At 56.9% G+C, this 23,377-nt stretch overlaps 1 protein-coding gene across 1 annotated transcript in view; it reads right to left on the bottom strand.

Annotated features, from left to right (window-relative positions):
• The window catches only part of FBN3 (fibrillin 3), a 31,445-nt gene that overhangs the window by 2,585 nt on the left and 5,483 nt on the right, over positions 1–23,377 (bottom strand). Inside the window, exons 11-37 of the mRNA XM_058657661.1 lie at positions 22,567–22,719; positions 22,286–22,441; positions 21,048–21,191; positions 20,857–20,976; positions 20,226–20,351; positions 18,731–19,030; positions 17,848–17,967; positions 17,634–17,771; positions 17,476–17,526; positions 17,118–17,243; positions 15,946–16,071; positions 15,443–15,571; positions 14,445–14,552; positions 13,521–13,646; positions 10,934–11,059; positions 10,456–10,578; positions 10,097–10,261; positions 9,770–9,838; positions 8,225–8,350; positions 4,816–4,944; positions 4,035–4,157; positions 3,459–3,593; positions 3,114–3,239; positions 2,487–2,699; positions 1,553–1,678; positions 1,269–1,391; positions 1,011–1,127 (exon numbers count right to left, since the gene is read on the bottom strand). Coding sequence (XP_058513644.1) covers positions 1,011–1,127; positions 1,269–1,391; positions 1,553–1,678; positions 2,487–2,699; positions 3,114–3,239; positions 3,459–3,593; positions 4,035–4,157; positions 4,816–4,944; positions 8,225–8,350; positions 9,770–9,838; positions 10,097–10,261; positions 10,456–10,578; positions 10,934–11,059; positions 13,521–13,646; positions 14,445–14,552; positions 15,443–15,571; positions 15,946–16,071; positions 17,118–17,243; positions 17,476–17,526; positions 17,634–17,771; positions 17,848–17,967; positions 18,731–19,030; positions 20,226–20,351; positions 20,857–20,976; positions 21,048–21,191; positions 22,286–22,441; positions 22,567–22,719 — 3,624 coding nt within the window. The remainder of the gene's footprint in view (positions 1–1,010; positions 1,128–1,268; positions 1,392–1,552; positions 1,679–2,486; positions 2,700–3,113; positions 3,240–3,458; positions 3,594–4,034; positions 4,158–4,815; positions 4,945–8,224; positions 8,351–9,769; positions 9,839–10,096; positions 10,262–10,455; positions 10,579–10,933; positions 11,060–13,520; positions 13,647–14,444; positions 14,553–15,442; positions 15,572–15,945; positions 16,072–17,117; positions 17,244–17,475; positions 17,527–17,633; positions 17,772–17,847; positions 17,968–18,730; positions 19,031–20,225; positions 20,352–20,856; positions 20,977–21,047; positions 21,192–22,285; positions 22,442–22,566; positions 22,720–23,377) is intronic.

The raw sequence follows: 23,377 nt of genomic DNA, 5'->3' as shown, positions 1-23,377 counted from the left end.
AGCTATTGCAAGAGTCTACTCAGCCTTCATCACGCAACATTAGTGCCAGGTAACAGGGTCAACAGGTGGATGTGAGTGCATACCAATAAAACTTTATTAAGAAAAGCAAGTGGCCCGACGGCGTGGCCTAGCAGCTAAAGTCCTCACCTTGAATGCACCGGGATACCACATGGGCGCCGGTTCTAATCCCGGCAGCTCCATTTCCCATCCAGCTCCCTGCCTGTGGCCTGGGAGGGCAACTGAGGACAGCCCAAAGCCTTGGGACATGTGCCCATGTGGGAGACCTGGAAGAGGTTCCTGGTTCCCGGCTTCGGATCAGTGCAGCACCGGCCGTTGCAGCTCACTTGGAGAGTGAATCATTGCACGGAAGATCTTCCTCTCTGTCTCTCCTCCTCTGTGTATATCTGACTTTGTAATAAAAATAAAAGAAAGAAAGAAAGAGAGAGAAAGAAAGAAAGAAAGAAAGAAAGAAAGAAAGAAAGAAAGAAAGACAGACAAGTGGGGGACCAGACCTGACTGGCAGACCACCACCAGTCGGCCGTCCTCCAATAGGGTAATTACCTAGCACCCAGTAGCTAGCTCAGGGGGTGCTGACTGAGTTGATTAAGTGGGGGGCAGCCCGAAAGGGTCATGTCAGCTGGGCGTAGCCTTGAAGGGAAGTCTGTTTCCCTCGAGGGCCACCATGGCCCTGACTTTGGGAGTTTGATGCTTGAACCAGATTTTCCTGTTGGACTGTGAGAGCCCCCTGGGATTTGGGGAGCAGTCCGGGAAGGCCCCTGAGAGGTCAGGCAAAAGGTGGGGGACATGTCCTGGGCAGAGATCAGCTGGGGGTGGGACACCCAGCTCCTGGAGCAGGGAAGTGGAGAATGTTCTAGATGCCCTCTTGCCCCTCCCAAGGACCGTGTCTCCCACATCCAGCAAGTACTGGATACCAGAGGGGCTGAACTAACGAGAGCAAGCCAGGGTGGGGTAGTGCTCTGGGGACGGGGAAGGCGGGCAGGGCCGCTCACCGAAGCAGGCATTGCGCTGCTGGATAAAGCCGGGTGGGCAGCGGCAAACGAAGGTGCCCATGGTGTTGACACAGCGGAACTGGCAGTTGTGTTGGCGGGACAAGCATTCGTCCAGATCTGTAATACAGAAGGCCCCGGGGACGGCTCAGGCCAGGACCCGAGGAATGGCCAGAGAGGGTGCAGACCGGAAGTGGCAGCAGGGGACGAGCGGGGAGTGCGATGCGAGGCAGGGAGGGTGGGATGAAGTCCGGCCGTCACCTGCGCAGGTCCTGCCATCTTCCTGCAAGCGGTAGCCGCGGGGGCAGTTGCACAAGAAGCTGCCCGCCGTGTTTTGGCACAGAGAGGAGCACGGGGCCGGGGCCTGACTGCACTCGTCCACATCTGGAAGGGGGACAGTGGGAGAAGGGAGGCACGCGGTGAAGTGGATATTCCCGGCTAAGGATGCTCAGCAGCAACAGCAGGGTGCTGGATGGAAAGCGGAGCAGCTGGGACTCCACCCTGGGCGTTCTGCCGCTGGAGCCAGGTGGGCGGCCACCACTCACCCTGGCAGGTGGTCGCCGAGGCGTCTGGCGCGTACCCGGCCTGGCAGTAGCAGCGGAAGGAGCCAATGCTGTTGATGCACTCACCATGGGGGCACAGGCGAGGGAGCACCTGGCACTCGTCCACATCTGGAGACCAGTGGAAGGGGGGTGTGGCTGAGGCCAACAGGCCACGCCTCCCTCCTGCAGCCTCCCCACCCTCCCTACAGACCCGGCAGGCCTCGCCCACAAGGTATTCACACACACACACACACACACACACACACACACACTCACACACACACACACACACACACACACACACACACACACAGCCACAGGCCAGATGATGCTGCCGTCACAGGGACACATCAGCCCCCTAAGGCTCCTCTGACCTTAAAACTTTCCTGGGCAGGGCCTGGCGCAGTAGCCTAGCAGCTAAAGTCCTCGCCTTGAATGCCCCCGGGATCCCATGTGGGCGCCGGTTCCAATCCCGGCAGCTCCACTTCCCGTCCAGCTCCCTGCTTGTGGCCTGGGAAAGCAGTGGAGGACGGCCCAAAGCCTTGGGACCCTTCCTGCACCCATGTGGGAGACCCGGAAGAGGCTCCTGGCTCCTGGCTTCAGATTAGTACTTGGGGAGTGAATCATCGGACGGAAGATCTTTCTTCCTCTCAGTCTCTCCTCCTCTCTATATATCTGACTTTCCTATTAAAATAAATCTTAAATAAAAAGAAAAAACTTTCCTCAGCCAGGGTGGGTATCAGTGGTCCCCAACCTCACTGGCAGGCTGCATAAGATCCGTGCCCAACAACCACACAACACACGTACACACTGCATACATATGGACCCAACATATACACCCCCACACAGGCACATCTGTACACACACACACACACAGAGGCTCACCACAACCAGGCTCATGATGTCCCAGTGGGGCACGGGAGGGGCGGGCACTCACCCCGGCCTTGCACGGTGTAGCCCAGGCCATAAGGGCACAACTCCCTGTGGGCAGGAGTGCCCGGCAGAGGGCACAGCTCACAGAGGGGCCCCCAGGCCCGGCCGCCCACACAGCAGCACACGGCCCTGGACACGCGCCTCCATGCTGGGCCTGGATGCTGGGCCTGGCATGCGCCCTGCAGCACCTCAGAGAAGCAGGCTCCTCGCCGCCCATCTGTAACAGAAGAGGAGTGGCAGGAGTGAGTGGCAGAGAGAGAAAGAGAGAGATGCCATCCGCTGTGGTCGGACAGGGTCGCTGTCACCTGACCCTGACCGGGCTGCAGCCCCGGGTATCATGGGCCATGTCCTGTAGCCACTGAAAGGCACAGCCCAGGGACAGTAGGAATGATACAAGTTGTCATGGAGACGGTGAGAGCAGCAGATGGACAGGGTGGGAAGGACGGCCGTGGACCCCTCCAGGAGGGTAGCTTTATGCTCGCTTAGGGCATGTGCGCGCATGCGTGGTGGGTGAACCAGCTCAGCTGCCCCCTCCCCGACACCCTGCCTGTGCACTGAGGAGGCTCCCAGGCTGCCAGAAGGGCCCATGGGCAGTGTGGTGCCAAGGGGTAGACGGGTGGGCAGCTCTCACCATGGCATTCGGTGAAGGTGGGGCTGGGCTGGAAACCCGCATCACAGTTGCATCGGAAGCTGCCCACCGTGTTGACGCAGTGACCGTGGGCACACAGGCCAGGCTGGGTATGGCATTCATCCTCATCTGGATGTGGGAGGGGCAGGTTTAAGAGAGAGGCAGGCTGGTGTCCTTGGAGCTGTGGACTCCCCCAAGGCCCCCCGAGGGTGTCCCTGGAGCTGTCAACTCCCCCATGGCCCCGAGGGTGTCTCCTTGAGTGTTCCCACCCCTAGCCCCTTGTTTGATGTCTCTGTCTTTTCCCCACTTCCTGGGGACTTCCCTGCACCCGCACCCTCTGTGTCATACCTATGCAGCCCTGGCCAGGGCCGGGCTGAGGGCGCAGACCAGGGGGACAGACGCAGGCAAAGGTCCCGATGAGGTTCTTACACAGCATGCCGCGGGCGTGGCAGTCCTGTCGCCCACCTGCACACTCGTCCACATCTTGGGATGACCATGGTCAGTCAGTGGCCCAAGGCTGGGTACCCCACCATCCCACTGCTGGATCTGGCAGTTTGGCCAGACACCTGCTTTTCCCACCAGCCTCCATGGAGGTCGAGAACCCCACTTCTACCACCTTCCTCAGGGTAGGTACATTTGTCTTAAGTGTCCTGGGGAGCTGGCACCAGCCCAGGACACTGTGGCTATCCGGAGGGCTGGAGAGAGGGCTGTTCACTCAGCTGCGTCTATAGTCCCTGGTCACTCAGTGCTACCATCTTGCGTACCCTCGCTGCCCACTCCTGCCCCTGGTGGCTCAGGCTGCCACTTCTGCATTTGAATGGAAGCCATGCGGTCCCCAGGGCTGGAGGTTTTTCTGAAACTGGCCAGGGAGTCCCAAGATTCTCCTTGTCTTAACCCTCTCCCACCGCGCCCTGCCAGGCCTACCTCGGCACGTGGCCCCATCATTCCGTAGAACATAGCCGGCCGGGCAGGTGCACCGGTAGGAGCCTTCGGTGTTGTGGCAGCGGAAGGCGCAGAGCCGCGGGTTCAGGGAACACTCGTTGATGTCTGTGGAGGTTCCAGCAGGGTGAGGGCCGCATGCAGGATCCCACACCCCCCTGGCTCCCCAGGCCTCAGGTGACCCTGAAGGCACAAATGAATACATGATGGAGCAGCTAAATGAATAAAGAAACAAGCAAACGAATTTGTGAGTAACTGAATGAGTCACCAAGGGGACCAATGGGGGAACAAGTAAGTGAAGAAAGATTTGAATGAGGAATGTGGGGGGACGTGGAGAAATGAACAAGTGTGAGCCCCGGAATGAGTAAGTTGGTGCTGGCCGGGGGTGGGGGGAGACACTCATCGGTGGCTGTAGAGAGCAGGGAGCAGGGTGGTCCCAGGGCACCAGGGCTGCCTCAGGCCAATATGGGTGGGCGGGGAAGAATTCACTGGGGCGGGCAGGGTTGTAGGCGGACCAGAACAAGAGCAAGACCCTAACCTCCAGTGGCTTGGGTGCCTCCCCACCTTGCCATGGATTTTCATGGCTCGCTCCCTTCTGCACTCCGAGAAAAGTTAACACTTCTAAGACATCCCCACTCTGCACCGTAGAGCCCATGAAACTACAGACATGCTGTGTCGCTTGAACACACAGGCTGGAAATGCAGCCACTTGGTACCCCTAAAGTGGAGAGGATACAGGTGGCTCCCAGCGCTGTGCCAAGACTCACCCACACAGCTCCTTCTGTCTGCAGCCAGCTGGAAGCCATCCTGACACACGCATTGAGAGAAACCAGCCGTGTTGCGGCACTGGCCAGGGTGGCACATCTGCCCTGGTAGGTTGGTGCATTCGTTGGCGTCTGTAGGGGACAGATGGGGAGGTATGGTCAGTCATCCACTGAGCTCCATGACACAGATTTCTGCTCCGTGTGTGGTCACTTAGCAAGAGTTCTTCTGCCACCATCCTACAAGGCAGACACCAGTCTTTTCCCAACGTGGCCACTTAGGGCTATGAATCTGCCCCTGAGTGCTACTGGCTGAACCCCTCAAATTTTAAAGTGTTATCGTTTCACTTAATAAAAAAAAAAAAAAAACTTAGGTCCGGTGGCGTGGCCTAGCGGCTAAAGTCCTCGCCTTGAATGCACCGGGATCCCATATGGGCACCAGTTCTAATCCCGGCAGCTCCACTTCCCATCCAGCTCCCTGCTTGTGGCCTGGGAAAGCAGTGGAGGACGGCCCAAAGCCTTGGGACCCTGCACCCATATGGGAGATCCAGAAAAGGCTCTTGGCTCTTGGCTTTGGATTGGCACAGCACCGGCCATTGCGCTCACTTGGGGAGTGAATCATCAGACAGAAGATCTTCCTCTCTGTCTCTCCTCCTCTCCGTATATCTGACTTTGTCATAAAAATGAAATAAATCTTAAAAAAAAAAAAAAAGCCTTGATTTTTCTTGTCATTTCTTCTTTGACCTAGCTGAGAACTTCTTCTGATTGCTTTACATTCTGAGGATTTACTGAGTTTGACTTTAGCTCCTTGAAATGCGATAAAGTTGATTTTAGGGCCCAGAATACGATCCTCCTTGACAAACATCCCCGTGCCGTTAAAGAGCAGGTGCAGTCTAGAAGATTCTGTGAATATCATTCCCGACTGAGGCGGCTCACAGGATGCCACCGGTAACTATGGATTTATCTACTTCACTTTCTTTTTTCATCCTGTTGATGTCTACATCACAGACCGTTAGGCTCAGTATTGGGATGGATATCAATTGTTGATGCTTTCTTCTTGGAGACTTGAACCTTTGACACAGGATCTCTGCTTTTATCTCTGTTAATAAAGTGTGTGTGATCTGATGTCTGGTTTGGTGATTATTTCTATTGATCCTGCTTCTACAGCTGGTACAATGAAATGATTTAACCGGCAGGTGTCCCAGGTGGGATTTGAACTCATACTATCTAACTTGGGGTCCCGTTTACCCAGGGTAATTACACTAGGTAGCCATATTGCTCACTCTTCCCTCTTTCGATCTCACAAAAGAAAACATTAAAAAAAGTGGAGGGCCTGGCGGCATAGCCTAGCAGCTAAAGTCCTTGCCTTGAATGCACCAGGATCCCATATGGGCGCCAGTTCTAATCCCGGCAGCTCCACTTCCCATCCAGCTCCCTGCTTGTGGCCTGGGAAAGCAGTTGAGGACAGCCCAATGCATTGGGACCCTGCACCCGCGTGGGAGACCCGGAAGAGATTCCAGGTTCCCGGCTTCAGATCGGCACAGCACCGGTCTTTGCGGCTCATTTGGGGAGTGAATCATCGGACGGAAGATCTTCCTCCCTGTCTCTCCTCCTCTCTGTATATCTGACTTTGTAATGAAATAAACAAATCTTTAAAAAAAAAAGTGGAAAGTATTTCTGAATGACAAGGGAATTCATGGATGCAATGAAGACAATGCTTAGAGGCAAATTCACAGCAAAGCTTCCCCGAAACCTCAGCCGTGAGCTCCCATTTCACAGGCAGCAGTAGCGGATGTGGTCAGAGTTACACTGGTGACCACGCTCATCCACATCCAGGGAATGCAGAAACTTAACCCCACCCTGACAACCCCCAGGTGGACCTTGGCCACTGAAAGAGTATGCGGATCTCTGTGGCTGATTCATTCACAAAGGTCCCTCCAAGCCCCCAAGGTTGTTTTCCCCAATGGGAGCTCTGGGTCACCGTGCTTGGCAGTGGCAGACCACCAAGGCCTGCCCACCCCAGCCAGCTGACCCACCCACACAATCCCCAGTGGGTGTTTCCACAAAGCCAGGTGGGTAGGAGCTCACCCCGTGTTCCTGCAGGTCCCGTTTCTACACGACTGTCGCTCACACTCGCTGACACTTGATGGTGGTGTAAAACCTTCAGTTCACCCCGGCTGCTCAGGTCACTGAGCACTGACCAGCAGGCTCCACAGTGACCCCTAGCGGTGAAGGCTGGACTAAGTCACTGCCCACACATTCCGTTTGACAGATTAACAGACGAGCAGGCGCCATTTCACAGACTAGCAGACAGCATTTCACAGACTAGCAGGTGCCATTTGACAGGCTCGTAGACGCCATTTTACAAATTAGCAAATGGAGGCATGGGAAAACCAGGAAGTCATCTACTTAAGTTCTTAGTACTGGGACTCAAACCTGGGTCTGTCTGAATGCTAGCGGGGACACAGAGCAACCTAACAGGGCACAGGAGTGGAACCCAGACAGCCTGGCCTGATGGGGATGGGGCAGGTGCAGGAAGAAGGTACCAAGTGGTGTCCACGGAAAAACAGGGAGGAACAGTCTAGCATGAGGCCACTCCTATTTTAAATAAACGTCCTCACCAATCAGCCTCCACCGAAGTCTGATGTTTATTTATTTTTTATTTTATCCACTTGAAAGGCAAGAGAATGGTTCACTCCCCAAATGGTTACTATGGCTGAGGCTAGACCGGGACAAAGCCAGAAGCCAAGAACTCCATCCGGGTATTCCGTGTAGATAGCAGAGGCCTGAGAGTTTGGGCTGTCCCTGGCTGCCTCCCAGGCGTACTCGCAGGGAGCTGGATTGGAACCAGACCGTCAGATGCAAGATACGGGAAACTGAATTCCTGCAATCCAATACCTGCCCTGTTTCCTCCCTTCCAGTATTAAACTCTAGGTTCTTTTCAAGACCTGTTTTATGCATTTAAAATACAAAGTGCACCAGAAGATAGAAGAACTTTCTCTGTGTGGGTGTCTCTCTCTCTGCCTTCCAAGTTAAAAAGAAAAGAAAAAGTTTAAGAAAATCTTAGAGAAACAAAAACAGTGGGACGTAATCTCCTGTAAGACCTGCCCTTCCCTGCAAAACAAAACAAAAGACCTAAAGAGGCATCTCCCAGGGAGATGGAGAGAGGCTAGCTAGTAACTCCATGCCCTGTAACAGTGTAAAGGCAGCCCTATGGAAGAAGTGACAGATGCACACAGTCAGGTCACTTCTGGGTTGCTGGAGGGCAGAGGACAGAGGTCAGGCAAGGAGGAGGGGGTGGAGGAGGAGGTGACAAGCCAGATGGTGGGCCAGGACACGCCAGCAAGACCCTCCTTGCTCTGTTCTCCCCAAGAGTGGCCGTGTGGACAGGCGAGGGAAGAGGGGCTGTGCTCACTGTTACAGGCATGTACGTCCTCTCTGAGATGGCGGCCGGGTGGACATTCGCACCGGAAGCTGCCGAAGGTGTTGATGCAGTTGCCTCCCAGGCACAGTCCCGCCAGCTCCTGGCACTCGTCAATATCTGTCAGGAAGGCAGACAGCTATGCGTGGGTGCTATACCCCAAACGGAGGGCCCGGGGGACACCGATCCCAAGCCCTGGGTTCTCCAGGACTTCTACGAGGATCCCAAGGGAGTCTGTCTTACAGGCAGGACTCAGATTCTCTGTCTCTCATTAACGTCACCATGAATTCCATTTCTTTTCCTTCATCTGTTGGTCCATTCTCCAGTGAATCATGGGTCCCCCAGAAGGAAACGTCTTTTCTAACCCCATCACACCACATGGATGGATGGATGGATGGGTACATGGATGGATAGATGGATGGGTGGATGGATGGAGGGATGAGGGATGGAGGGATGGAGGGATGGAGGGATGGAGGGATGGAGGGATGGAGGGATGGGAGGATTGATGGATGGGTACATGGATGGATGGATGGGTGGATGGATGGATGGATGGATGGATGGGTGGATGGATGGATGGATGGGTGGGTGGATGGATGGGTACATGGATGGGTGGGTGGATGGATGGGTGGATGGATGGGTACATGGATGGATGGATGGATGGATGGGTAGATGGATGGGTGGATGGATGGATGGATGGATGGATGGATACAGAGATGGATGGGTGCATGGATGGGTGGATTGAGGGATGGATGAATGGATAGGTAGGTCAGTGGATGGATGAATGGATGGGTACATGGATGGATGGATGGGTGGATGGATGGATGGATGGGTACATGGATGGATGGGTGGATGGATGGGTGGATGGATGGATGGATGGATGGATGGGTGGATGGATGGATGGATGGATGGATGGATGGATGGATGGGTACATGGATGGATGGGTGGATGGATGGGTGGATGGATGGATGGATGGATGGATGGGTACATGGATGGATGGATGGATGGATGGGTGGATGGATGGGTGGATGGATGGATGGATGGATGGATGAGCAAAAGGAATAGATTATAGGAGGATGCAGAGAAAATGATGAACGAATGAATGAGTGTGGTGATTATAGTAGGACGAATGGAGGGCGGAATGGGTGACTGGATGAACAGATATGTGGGTGGACGGACGGGGTAGGGTGAGTGAAGGCTGGAAGCAAGGAGGGGGCAGATGGATGGGAAAAAGAGGAACAGAGGGAGGGGAGGACGGAGGCAGGGAGAGATAGATGGATGGATATGAAAAGTCATAAATGAACAAAATACCAATAGATGGGAACATGAGTGAGTGGATGGACGAATGGGTGAAGGATACACGTAGGTACGGCTAGCTGATGTACGTATGTATGGCTGGCTGATAGAGAGTGGTGGGTGATTGAATTCAGCAGGGATTGATAACTCAGGAGATGGAAGAAGGAATGGCTAAAAGAGCAGAGCAAACACTCGACGCACTATAAAAGCACAGCCAGCCTCCTCTAGGGCTGAACCCAAACTCACCCTGCAGGATGGCGGTGGTGGGGTTCGGCCGGAAGCCCTCGCCGCCAGGACACAAGATTCTGTGCTCAGCTGTAGAGAAGATGGGGCTGTGGGTAGAACTGTGGAGTATAGCTTAGAGGGACAGGCAGGGTCTCCCCCAACCATGACTCTTCTGGTGCACCAAGCATGTCCCTCTGCAGCCCCCCTGGGTGCCCAGGTGGTCTCTGCTGGGGCCCCCTAGGTAGACAGGAGCTGTGAACAGCCCAGAGCATGCCAACTGAGCCAAGACGAGCCGCGCTGCGTGCCCCCGCTCTGGTCTCAAGTTTTCCCGGGAACCCTGGCACTTACTGGTGTTGGCCAGGGGGCACAACTCGCAGGGGTCACCCCAGGCCTGGCCCTGGGAGCAACAGCAGGAGGCCCTGGTGACATTGCCATAGCCAATCTCAATGATGCAAGAGGTACTGCCATCCCCTTGGGGGTGGGTGCCCAGGAAGCAGCGCCCAGCCTGGGTATCTGGAGGGGCAAAAGACAGATGTAATGGGAGCTGCCAGGGGCTGGCACTAGGGCATGGTGAGTCAAGCCAGGAGCCAGCAATGGCACATCTTCCAGGAGCAGGTAACCACCCAGGTGGGCGCCAGCAGTGGTCCCTCCCAACACTGCTCACCCCAGGCCTTCCCTCTCCAAGCCGGAGTTAGGTGAGGACTCACCCACGCAGCCCACCCCACTGGGGCTCAGCTCGGAATTCGGGGGGCAGCTGCACAAGTAGCTGCCCGGAGTGTTGACACATGAGCCATTGGGGCAGTTCGCAGGGTCAGCACATTCATTCACATCTGTATATGGCAGGGGCCCTGGTTACTGCATGAAGGCTTCCCACCCCCCACTTGGGGCGGCCCCCCCACCTCCCGTTTCCACCTGGGAAGTCACAGCCCCTGGCTCGGGTCCACTGGTGGACATGCGGCTTCAGGGTGAGCCCCCAGCCTCTGACCCCCTCTCCTGCCCTCTCTTCCCCTCCCCTACTCTGATGTCTACGCCAGTCTCCAACCTATGGGTCTAAACTCGGCCCATGGCTTGTTTGAGTTAATAAAAAAATCCACATCTGTGTGTAAGGACCCAGGGTCACAGCCCCCTGCCCACCAACCCCAAGACTTAGGCACACATGTGTGGGGTCTCCCCCCGCCGCCTCACCTTGGCAGCCTTGGTGGTCCTCAATGGGACTGAAACCCACGTTGCACTCACAGCGGTACCCACCAGGCGTGTTCAGACACAGCCCGTGTTCACAAAGGTTCATGTCCTGGGCACATTCGTCCCTGTCTATGGGGATCCAAGAGGTAGGGAAGGGTTGGGGGTCAGCACGGCCAGGGTTCACAGGTCAGGTGGGAAGCTGGCCCCTGTCATCACACCCTTGCCTATCATTCGGACCTTCTGCTGTCCCTCGGACTCTTGACTGTAACTTGGTGTCCTCCCCCGCCCACCCCCCCGGGGTTCCCAGGGTACAGGGTGACCAGAATTAAGTAGGCTTTCTCCCAAGCACCTGAGAATCGCAGCAAGGAGCCACCCCTGACCGCCACCGAGGGTGCCACATACTTCCACCCACTGGCTTACTCCCCAAATGCATTTAAGACCAAGGGCTGGGACAGGCCAAATCTAGGAGCCAGGAGCTCCCTCTGGGTCTCCCACATGGGTGGCCCTGCACAAGTGCCGTCCACACCTCTCAGGCTATGCTTTTCAGGAAGCTAGAATCGGCATGGGGCCAGGGTTTCACCCCAGTTCCTCAGCTCCAGAAGTTGGTGTCTGAGCTTCTATGGCAGATGCCCTAGTGGGAATTTAACAGATAATTCTGGGGCCTGGCACAGTGGACGAGTGGGATAAAGTCTTCATCTTTCATGTGCCAGGATCCCCTAGGGGTGTCAGTTTGCATCCTGGCAGCTCCACTTCCCAACCAGCTCCCTGCTTGTGGCCTGGGAAAGCAGTCGAGGACGGCCCAAGGCCTTGGGACCCTGCACCTGTGTGGGAGACCCGGAGGAGGTTCCTGGTTCCTGGCTCCTGATCGGCACAGCACCGGCCAGGCACTGTCAGTTTCTAGTCGGCTTCTTGGTGTCAACTTGAAGCCCTGACCCATGGAACTGGTGCTTGCGACCTCTGCTTAGCAATCAGAACCTGACAGAGGATGTGGCCGTATGGCAGCATCAACCTCTGACAGGTGGGACATACGTTCCCCGAACCCACCTCGCTGATACCCGGGATTTAGACAAGCCAGCAGGTGCATGGTTGGTGGTTTGGCAAGTGCAGGAAGCGGATCCCACAAGCCCTGCCTCACACTCATTTTGGGGGCCACTGCTGCAGATGCCCAGGGTCCCCCTGATGGTTCCAGGGAGCCCAGGCACACTCTGCTTGCACTCTGTTGAGACCTCAGTAGGCACTGAGGCTGTCGCAAGGACTGGCTGTACTCCACTCGAGGGAGGGGGCTGGGCAGACCTGATGCGGGTGGCCTCTGGGCTGCCAGCACCTGTTCTACCACCTCCACTACAGGCTGCAGGGGGCTGGGATTACTGGAGCAGCTGCTGGTCCCCTCCCTAAACTGCATAGCCCAGCCTGTAGCGGCAAGCTAGGGACTCCCTGGGGTTTCAACAACTGCCACGGGGTGTCAGGTCACACTCAGTCCCAACAGGAGGGCAGAGCTGGCAGCTGAGGGTTGAGGGCCAGAGGAGAGTCAGCCAGCAGCTCCCCTGAGGGTATCGGCTTGCCAGGTCAATTTTGTTTCTAATGGGTTTGGCAGGTACAGAAGAAAAAAAATAAAAACAAAAAATACCTTGCCTCATTGCTCACCACATGCCTGAGACGCCAGGGCTGGGCTAGGACCGGGTCAGGCACTGGGAACCCAATCTGGGCCTCCCACATGGTGGTAGGGACTCAGGAATTTGAACTAACATCTACCGGCTCTGGGAGCGGAACCACGCTCCCCCAATTTTTTTTTTAAGATTTATGTGTTTTTGTTTGTTTATTTTAATTTTCATTGGAAAGGCAGATCTACAGAGAGAAGGAGACAGAAAGATCTTCTGTCCTCCGACCCAATGCTTTGGGATCCTGCACCCATGTGGGAAACCTGGAGGAGGTTCCTGGTTCCTGGCTCCGGATCGGCACAGCACCAGCTGTTGCGGCCACTTGGGGAGTGAATCGTCAGATGGAAGATCTTCCTCTGTCTCTCCTCCTCTCTGTATATCTGATTTTGTAATAAAAATAAATAAAACTTAAAAAAAAAAAAAAAGATCTTCTGTCCTCACGCCCCCACATGGCTGCAATGGCGGATACCGACCAGTAGTCCAGAGCTTCTCCGTCTCCCATGCGGGTACAGGGGTCCCAAGCCATGGGGTCATCTTGGACTGCTTTCCCAGGCCACAGGCAGGGAGCTGGATGGGAAGTGGAGCAGCCGGAACTCGAACTAGCGATTGTATGGGATCCCGGCACACGCAAGGCGAGGACTTCAATGCTCTGGGCACATCAGGCTCAATGGCCAGCTCTGTCATAGTTGGGTCCCTGCTTCCCCTAGGGGAGATCTGGATTGAGTTTCTGACTCCAGGGAGATCAAGATCAAAACCCCGGGGGGGTACACAGTGCCTGCTCAACTCTCAGTGTGGGGGAGCCATGCCTGCGTGGATCCGCGTGACACCCACCCCCCCACAGGCCACGCAATGGCCCTTCTCCCCCCGCCCCCCATGGCCATCCTCATTTCCACCGCCACCCCGGGTCGCAGTCCTGGCCGCCCGCTGCTCACCCACACACGCCGTCAGGTCCTGCGTGGCCGTGAAGCCTTCTGGGCACACGCAGCTGTGCTCGCCAGGCACATTGATGCACTGGCCTGGTCCACAGATGTCAGGATCCTCCTCGCATTCATCTATGTCTAGTGGGGCAGAGAGAAAGGGCTGCAGGTGTCCGGAGGGAGCGCACCGCACCGCCAGGCAGAGAATGGCGCTCCACCGCGCACCGGCCAACACCCCAGGATCCCCAGCAAACACTGGACAGGGACAGGCGCCCTAACATCCCCGCGCCACCAGGCAGAGGGTGCGGCCCCCACGACCGGCCAACGCCCCAGGGTGCCCAGCAAACACCGGACAGGGACAGGCGCCCTAAGATCCCCGCACCGCCCAAGCCACCCTGCACTGCCAGGTAGGGGGAGCAGCCTGGCCCCAGGATGCCCCCACGACCGGCCCGGCACCCCAGGATCCCCAGCACCCACCGGACAGAGCCAGGCACTCCAGGATCCCCACACTGCCAGGGCCACCCTGCACTGCCAGGCACCGGGAACGGCCTCGAACCCCAGAGCCCCGCGCACCGGGTAACGTCCCATGATCCCCATCAAACACTGGACAGCGACAGGTACCCTAAGATTATCGCACCGCCAGGCAAGGGGCGCGGCCTGGCACCCCAGGATCTCCACACCACCAGGGCCACCCTGCACCCCCAGGCAGGGATCACGGCCCGGCACCCCAAGCTCCCGCGCACTGACCAACGTCCCAGGATCCCCAGCAAACACTGGACAGGGACAGATGCCCTAAGATCCCCGAACCGCCAGGGCCACCCTGCACCGCCAGGCACCGGGAGCGGCCTCGCACCCCAGAGCCCCGAGCACCGGGCAACATCCCAGGGTCCCCCCACCGATCAGGCAGGTGCAGGGACCCTCGCACCCACCTATACACACTCGCCCGTCCGCCATTAAGGCGCAGCACCGTGCAGCCGCACGGGGAACTGCCCGGGTGCTGATGCAGTGTGGCGCAACCTCTGTTCTGCACGCGGAATTTATCCACGTCTGGCATGGGGGGGCGGGCAGAGGGTGAGGCATGTGCGCACATGTATAAGCAAGAACACACATGTGGGGCACGGACATGCACACAGAGGTATGCGAGCACACACAGAGGTGCGCATGCACTCTGGGGCGGCGCTGGGCGCATGGGGAGGCGGGGTCCTGGCGCTGGGCGGGGCTGGAGCTCACTGGAGCAGCCCCCACGCTTAGGGTTGATGCGGAAGCCAGCGGGGCAGGTGCAATGGGAGGCGCCAATGACATTGGCGCACTGGCTTTGCGGACACAGACCGTCGTTCAGCGAGCACTTGTCTACACCCATTCACACTGCTGCCATGCATCTTCCACACACTCGCTCACCCTCGCCGGCCGTGTTCTCGGCTGCCAGCATGTGTCCAGGGAGACAGTGGCACTCCTAACTGCCCCGGTGGCCATGAGCTGGGAGTCAGGGCCATTGTAGGAAGCCTGGAGTGCCTGTCCCCTCCCTGCCCCGCCCTCAAGGCGGACAGCAAACAGGTGACCTCATTGCCTGCCTCTCCCCAGGAAGGGCAACCTGGTGGCCCTCGGTCAGATCACCCCAGGGCCACATCACTGTGATGTGGTGGGTTAAGCTGTGGCCGGTGTCACCTGCATCCCATGGAAATGTCAGTTCGAATCCCAGTGACTCCACTGCCAGTCTGGCTCCCTGCTAGTGCCCTGGGAAGGTAGCATAGGATGGTGGCCGCTGTCACTCACGTGGGAGACCCCGGATGGAGCTCCAGGCTCCTGGCCTGGGTACAACCCAGTCGTTGGAGAAGCAAGCCAGCAAAAGGAGGATCTCCCCATGTCCGCCCCCTGCGCCCATGTCCGTCCACCCAGTAGCATCCACCTGCCACACCCTCGCCCCGCCAGCCGCCTACCCACACAACTCTTCATGATACCAGGGCTGCTGGCATAACCATGGAAACACGCGCACTCGAAACCGCCCGGGGTGTTGACGCAGGTGCCCTGGCCACAGAGGTCAGGTGAGATGTGACATTCATCAATATCTGTGGGGAAGACGGGGTGGGATGGGGGACACGGGCTGGGGTCTGGGTGTCCAGCTCAATGAGGCAGGACAGGTCACGCGGTGCACAGGTAGACAAGAGACGCACCCCAAAGACAGCCTTTGGGGCAGGTGCCTGGCATTGTGGCTCGGTCACCACTTGTGACACCCACATCCTACATTAGGGTCCTGGCTCCCTGCTCCCACCGAGGCACATCCCAGGAGGCAACAATGGGGTCTCAAGTCCTTGGGGGTAGACCCAGATGGGAGTGTCGGGTTCCTGGCTTGCTTAAAAGAAAACTTTGTCTCCAAGTTATCATTGCGGCCATCACTCCCTCAGCGAGCAGGGGGCTGGGGGGTGGGAACAGGGGTTCCCACCTGTACAGTTTCTCTTCTGGGCATCCAGGGAGAAGCCACTGGCACAGGAGCAGTGGAAGGTGCCCACCGTGTTGTAGCAAGTGCCATGCGTACAGAGGTCTGGGAAGGTCTTGCACTCATTCAAGTCTGTATCGGGAGGGGACATAACAGGGCTGTCAGCTATCAGCCAACAACGCCCCGAGGCCCTGGGTCAGAAGTGGGGAATGTTTCACTTCTCCCCGCCTCCCAAGGATTCTTTAGGTTTGTGTCACATCATCCCCTGGCCAATCAAAAGGACCGTTTGTTTGTTGTTTGTTTGGTTTGAGGACCAGGTTTTTCAAAACCAGGGGTCACCATTTGCAACACCTGCAGCCCGTAGGGGGCTCCGCTTCCAGCCCTGGGCTACTCCATTTCCCATCCAGCTCTCTGCGAAGGCGCCTGGGAAAGCAGCAGAGGACAGCCAAGGTCTTGGACCCCTGCCACCCACGTGGGAGACCTGGATGGAATTTCAGCTTCAGCCAGACCTGGCCCAGGGCTGTTGAGGCCATGTGGGGAAGGACCCAACGCCTAGCAGATCTTTGTCTCTCTCTCTCTCCTCTTTGCCCTCCTCTGTGATACTCTGCTTTCCAAATAAACACATCTTAAAAAAAAAACAAAAATCTGGCATCTCATATGAACACCAGTTCCACTTCCAGCTGCTCTACTTCCCATCCAGCTCCCTGCTCATGGGCCTGGGAAAGCAGTGGAGGATGGCCCCAGTTTGTTGGATCTCTGCACTCATATGGGAGACCTGGAAGAAGCTCCTGGCTCCTGGCTTCGGATCAGCTCAGCTCTGGCCGTTGCGGCCATTTGGGGAGTGAGTCATTCCTCTCTGTATACCTAACTTATCAACATAAAAAACTAAATCTTACACAAAGAAGAATCCACTTGGAGGGTGGACTTAAAAGCTGGAGCCAGAAGTACCGATGATCCCACTCTGGTCCCCTCGGAGCCCACCATCCTTCTCCACCCACCCAATACCTCTAATTGTCACCTGTCCATCAAAAGGTCCTTAAAAAAAAAGTGGGCAGGAATCACAAATATTAATGTTTTTGACCTGGAGTTGACAGCAAGTGGACAGTGTGCTAGATGCTGGGGGAGGAGTGAAGGACAGAGATGGACCCTCCCGTGGAGCTGGCCTGGGCCGCCCTTACCCACGCACAGTCGCCGCGTGGCGTCCAGCGTCAGGCCCTTGGAACATTGGCAGCGGAAGGAGCCGGCCGTGTTGAGACAGCGTCCATTGGGACAGAGACCCGGGAAGGCTTCACACTCATTCACATCTGAGGGGAAAGACAATAGGGCTGGGGGTGCCCAGGCATGAGAAGGGCCCCCCACTACTACTCTAGGCTGGCCATTCTCTTGGGGGGATGAGGAGGGGGCATGGTGGGGAGGACATGGGAGGGGCGACATCACCAAAGACTGGGGCGGGGGTGGGGGTTGGGATGGGGGGGAACAGGGCGCACCTGTGACCTGCACTTGGCAGGCGCAGGAAGCGGAAGGGGAGGGTTTTACCTCTGCAGGTGAGATCCTTCTGGCGGGCGAAGCCACGGGGACAGGTAGGGTCTGTGGTTGCGAGAAGCAGGGAGTCATTCGCACCATCCGATAGACACACGCACAGGCGTTGTGCCCTCCTCCCCCAGACCTCTAAGGTGACCGCAACGTGACATTACCAATCTCACAGCGCTGGCACGGGCTGCCCCAGGCAGCACCCAGGGTGGCGCAACACTCGGACCACAGGGTCACCCCCTGCAGGTGGGCCTCGCAGCGGCCGTCCTGGATCCTCTGCCAGCAGGTGTGTCTGATGCTGTCTGGGACAGGGAGGGGGCTGGCTTACCTGTGGGGGCTCACACCTGTGCCCATCCAGGGCCCCACACGTCTTCTCACCTAGGCACGCAGTCCCCGAGGGTCCCAGGCGGCTGCCCGGGGCACATGCGCAGATATAAGAGCCGGGTAGATTCAGGCATGCCCCGTTCACACACGGGCTGCATAGACACTCGTTGATGTCTGCAGAAGGGGGAGGGGACAGTGACACCCACCCACCCACCCCCATTGGGCCAGTGTGGGAGGAGCCCCTGCTCCTGGTCAGGGCCCCCCTTCCTCCTCAGCCCGTGGCATGGCGGAGCCGGGCCAGAGTGTGGGAACTGCAGGAGGTGGTTGTCACCTTCATACGGCACAGGATGCCACCCACTGCGCCAAACCAGCTGGCTGTCCCTTCATCCAGTCCCCACTCCATCTGTTGCAGCCACTTGGGGGTGCACTAAACCAGAGGTTCCCACCCGCTATTATCCTGTCTGCCTAATGAATCCACACACACACACACACACACACACACACACACACATACAGATGACTTGCTTAGGCAGAACGGATGCATGGAGTGATTTCTGAGGGCAGACTTGGGGGGTTGCACACCTGGGGGGATCCGGCCTCCAGGTGCCTCTTTCTGAGGCACCTGGGAGCTCTCAGAACCCCCACAGCCTGGGGGAAGGGGCTGGCATCTGGGCATGGTTAATGACTAACTCGATTTTCCCAGAGAAGTCAGGCAGGATGGAATGATCTAGGAGCTCCAAGTTTCCACTCCAGGCCTAATCCACCTGCTGACCAAGCCCACCCTGAGGTCACCCAGAGGACCACCCAGGATCGAGTTGGGGCCGGAGAACATTTCCAATGTATGCACACGCATCTCCGTGTACACACACAGGTAGCACGTGTGTGTGAGCGTGTGGCTGCGTGACCCACGCATGCGCACAAGGCGCTCAGTGCTTGCCAGGGAACCCTGTTACCTTGGTATTCTGCCAGAAGCGGAAACCCTGGGGGCAGGAGCAGCTGTAGTTGCCAGGGCTGTTCTGGCACCACCCGCTATCACACAGGAGGCCTTGGAGGGTGCACTCATCCACACAGCCTGGCTTGGACTTGCCCTCCAGCCCACTGGTACACTCACCCACGCAGTCCTGGCCTGTGGCCCCCGCCTGGTACCCAGGTTTACAGGTGCAATGATAGCTACCGGGAAGGTTCTCGCATGCGCCGTGGGGGCACAGTTCAGGGTCCAGGGCACACTCATTGATATCTATAGCAACACAACAGGGAGGTATATCAGCAGGTGCCCACCTCCCTGGGCGTCTCCCACCCCAGGCCAGATCCTGACCCCATTCCCTCTCTCTCAATCCAGATCGCTCAGCCTTGACAATGCAGCCGTCTAGGGCTGGAGTGGCTTTTGTTTTTTCTTTCTTTTTTAATATTTATTTATTATTTATCGAGTTAATCATTAGCCATGCCCAGGCTGGTATGTTGGCTCAACAGGCTAATCCTCCACCACCAAGCGCTGGGTTCCCATATGTACACCGGTTCTAGGCGGTTCTGTGGCTGTCTGAAGAGTGAACCAGCAGATGGGCAATCTATCTGTTGAATGAAAATACATGTATTTATTTTTACTGGGAAGTGGGATTTACAGAGAGAAGGAGAGACAGAGAGAAAGATTCTCCAACCGCTAGTTCACTCCCCAAATAAGTGGCTGCAATGGCCAGAGCTGAGCCGATTCAAAGCCAAGAGCCAGGAGCCTCTTCTGGGTCTTCCATGGGGGTACAGGGTCCCAAGGCCTTGGGCCATCCTTTGTTGCTTTCCCAGGCCACAGGCAGGGAGGGAGTTACATGGGAAGTGGAGCAGCAGACATTCATTGGGGTGGGGTTGAGAATGGGCGACCATGGTGAACCCTGCCTTCTGGCTTCCCCTCTCCCAGCCTTCTTCCTCCTCTTCCTCTCAACCCTTCCTCCCAGGCCCTCCTCTCCCCCACCCCCCCAGCCTCACCCAGGCAGGAGCAGCCACTGTGCACCAGCAGACACTGGGAGAGGCTGGGTCCTGGCCTGAAGTCCCCACGACTGAACCACACCCCATCCCCCGGAATGGGGCATCCTCTCTGGGTACGAGAGCCAAATGACAACCAGGTCTGGGGCCTTGTAGGTTCCCGTAGTGCCTCATGAAATCTGCAGAAACTTGGTTACAGATTCCCCCTGTGGCTACCTGAAGCTGTGAATACTCTGGTTGGTTATTTATTTATTTTTTTAAACAGAGCAGGAATGGGCGTGTGGCCTGGAGATTCAAGCACCAGTTCCGACGTCTGCATCTTGGAGATCAAGGCTGACTCATTAGACTAAACAACCACCCGTGATGCCAGCATCCCCTGTGCATGCCAGTTCAAGCCATCCGCCGGATGCTCCATTTCTCATCCGCTCTCTGCGCCCCCTGCCCCGGCCGCCACGACTCACCCACGCAGGTCTGGCCATCAGAGTTGAGCTCGAAGCCTGAATTGCAGATACACTGGAAGCTGCCTTCTGTGTTGGTGCAGTGGCCCAAGTGGCAAGGGCCATTGCCAATGTCACATTCGTCCACATCTGTGGAGAGGGAGGTGGGCAGTCAGGAGGCAGCCTCCTAGCCCTGCTGGGTCCCCTCACCTCCCCTTTGCATGGATGAATGGATGTATGGGTGGATGGATATAGGGATGAGTGGGTGGATGGATGGATGCGTGGGTGATTGGATGGATGGGTGCGTGGGTGATTGGATGGATGGGTGGGTGGATGAATGGATGAGTGGGTGGATGGATGGGTGCATGGGTGATTGGATGGATGGGTGGGTGGGTGGATATATGGATGAGTGGGTGGATGGATCAGTGCGTGGGTGGGTGGATGGATGGATGGGTAATTGGATGGATGGGTGGATATATGGATGAGTGGGTGGATGGATCAGTGCGTGGGTGAGTGGATGAATGGATGGGTGATTGGTTGGATGGGTGCGTGGGTGATTGGATGGATGCGTGCGTGGGTGAATGGGTGTGTGGGTGGATAGATGAATGAGTACATGGATGGATAGATGGATGGGTGGGTAGGCAGATGGACATACCCACGCATGCCTGTTTAGTGAGCGTGGCCTGGAAGCCCTTGTGGCAGCGGCAGTGGTAGGAGCCAGGCGTGTTGATGCAGTCTCCATGGTGGCAAGGGCCGTTGGCACATTCGTCTACATCTGTGGACGCAGCAGTCCTGAGCCCTGGCCCAGCAGGGCACGCCCTCTGTCCTCCCCTAGGCGCCACTCACCAACACACCCGCCGTGCACCGCCTGGGTATAGCCCACGCTGCATTCGCAGTGGTAGCTGGTGGGCGTGGGCAGGCAGCGGCCATTGCGGCACAGGTGGGCGAAGTGGTGGCAGACATCTGTGGTGTGGTTGAGAGCCATGGTGCCTGTGGGAAGGGCCGGGGGTGGGTTTCAGTGCAGGCCTTGACCCACACCCCACCCTGAGGCTGGGACCCCCACCTCCTGTTGATTCCACGCTGGGCCCACACCCTCACTGGATAGGGGTGGGATAGAACCCCTGTCTTGAACTTCAGAGGCTCAATTCCTCGGTTCAGCCCAGATCCCCAGTCCAGCCCTGGTCCCAGCCCATGGTCAGCACAGGGGCCCCTTGGGACCTGCAGGACAGCCCCCAGACCTTGGATTCCAACCCCCTTTAGATGTTCAAATAGACTCAACCTCCACACTTAAGGAACTTTAACAAGTTCACGGGGCAAAAAGGAAATGAGAGAACAGTTTGGGGTTGGGGATTGGCACGGTGGTTAGATGACCTGCCTGGGATGCCCACAACACATTTCAGGGTGCCTGGATCAACCGTTGGCCTCACTTTTTTTTTTTAAGATTTATTTATTTTTATTGGAAAGGCAGATTTACAGAGAGAAGGAGAGACAGAAAGATCTTCCACCTGCTGGTCCACTCCACAAGTGGACGCAACAGCCAGAGCTGAGCCAATCCAAAGCCAGGAGCTTTTTCTGGGTCTCCCACACTGGTACAGGGTCCCAAGGCTTTGGGTCATCCTCCACTGCTTTCCCAGGCCACAAGCAGGGAGCTGGCTGGGCAGTGGGGCTGCCGGGACTCGAACTGATGCTGCTGGCTTTAGATCTACTCAGCTCCGACCACTGTAGCCACTTAGGGAGTGAACCAGTGGATGGAAGACCTTTCTTTCTGTCTCTCCTTCGCTGTGTAAATGTGGCTTTCCAACAAAATAAATCTTTTAACAAAATGCATTAAATTATTCAACCATAAAAAAATGCCATCAAGAGTACATACAGTTATACTGTTACTGTTTAGGGAACCTTGTAAGATAAGGAAAAAAATGTCTGTTAAATAGCTGGTCCCTATGCAATTCTTTGTCCAAATATTTTCCACCCCTGCTTGGTTGAATCCAGGCACATGGATTTCCAAGAATCCGGAGGCCGAAATACACATGGGTCCACCTCCTTGCAAGCCCACCTCCTGGCCAAGTCCAAATCCAAGTTCTCACCGATGCTGGAGCTGCCAGGGCCCAGCCTGGAGACCACACGTCTGTTGGAAGCCTGGGGGCCGGGCCATGCCAGCCCCATCCCAGGACCAAAGCCACGGAGGCCATGGTAGGATGGTAGCAGCGGGACCCCCTGGATACACAGTCGCCTGAAGTCATCTGAAAGGATTTATAGCATCTGAGGCCAGGCTCGTGGCACTGCCCCGGGGAGGGGGCAGGGAAGAAGGAATTGGAGTGGCGGGTAACAGGGGATGTCCGGCCTGAAACCTTCAGTCTTCACTCACCAGTGTCCCGTAGAGGACACAGCTCGGGGGTGGGGCCAGCTGCCCAGCACCTGCCCCTGTCACAGCAACACTGCCTGCGGGTGGAGGGGCCCGCGAGGTGTAAGGCACAGCGGCCCCCAATGAGCGCCAAGAAGCAGGTGCCAGCCCGGCCATCTGCAAGGAAGAGTGAACTGGTTCAGATGCCAGCTACCGGCTGGGCACCTGGTCAAGATGGCACTTGGGACTTGGGGAGTGAATCATTGGATGGAAGATCTTCCTCTCTGTCTCTCTGTATATCTGACTTTCCAATTAAAAAATATAGTGAGAGAGAACTTAAAAAAAAAAGGATGCTGCTTTGAACCACTGAGGAGTGACGCCTTGCTGGTCGCCAGTGACCTGCTCATACCATACCCCTTGTAGGCAGCAGAGGGTGCCCCAGGGTCTCCAGGCCTCTGCCACCCACATGGGAGACCCAGAGTTCCCGGCCCTCTGGGACCAGGCAGGAGGGAAGGTGTCAAGTCTCAGCACCTTTCCCTGGGAAAATATATTTGTCTCCTATAAGCAAGCCTCCCAACCCCCACACAGTTGGCCCTGGTGGTGAGCCCTCATCTCTGCAGGTATTCAAAAACAGCATCAGGCCTGGACAGGCCAGTTCCAAGGCTACCTGTCTTTGGCCTCAGGCACTGCTGGGCGATCTTAACTGCCTGCAAGTTTGAGGAGAGATACCCAAGGGTGGGGGGTGGTGCATGCAGCAACAGCCAGGACCCCTGGGGAGACTGGGGCAGGCGGGTCAGTGGGGGGGTGGCTGGGGGGCAGGTAAGATCTGAGACTC

The sequence above is a fragment of the Ochotona princeps genome, chromosome 33 (assembly GCF_030435755.1).
Source record: "Ochotona princeps isolate mOchPri1 chromosome 33, mOchPri1.hap1, whole genome shotgun sequence".
Lineage (NCBI taxonomy): Eukaryota > Metazoa > Chordata > Mammalia > Lagomorpha > Ochotonidae > Ochotona > Ochotona princeps.
The sequence above is the reverse complement of the archived record's forward strand: the minus strand, read 5'-3'. Positions and strand labels throughout refer to the sequence as shown.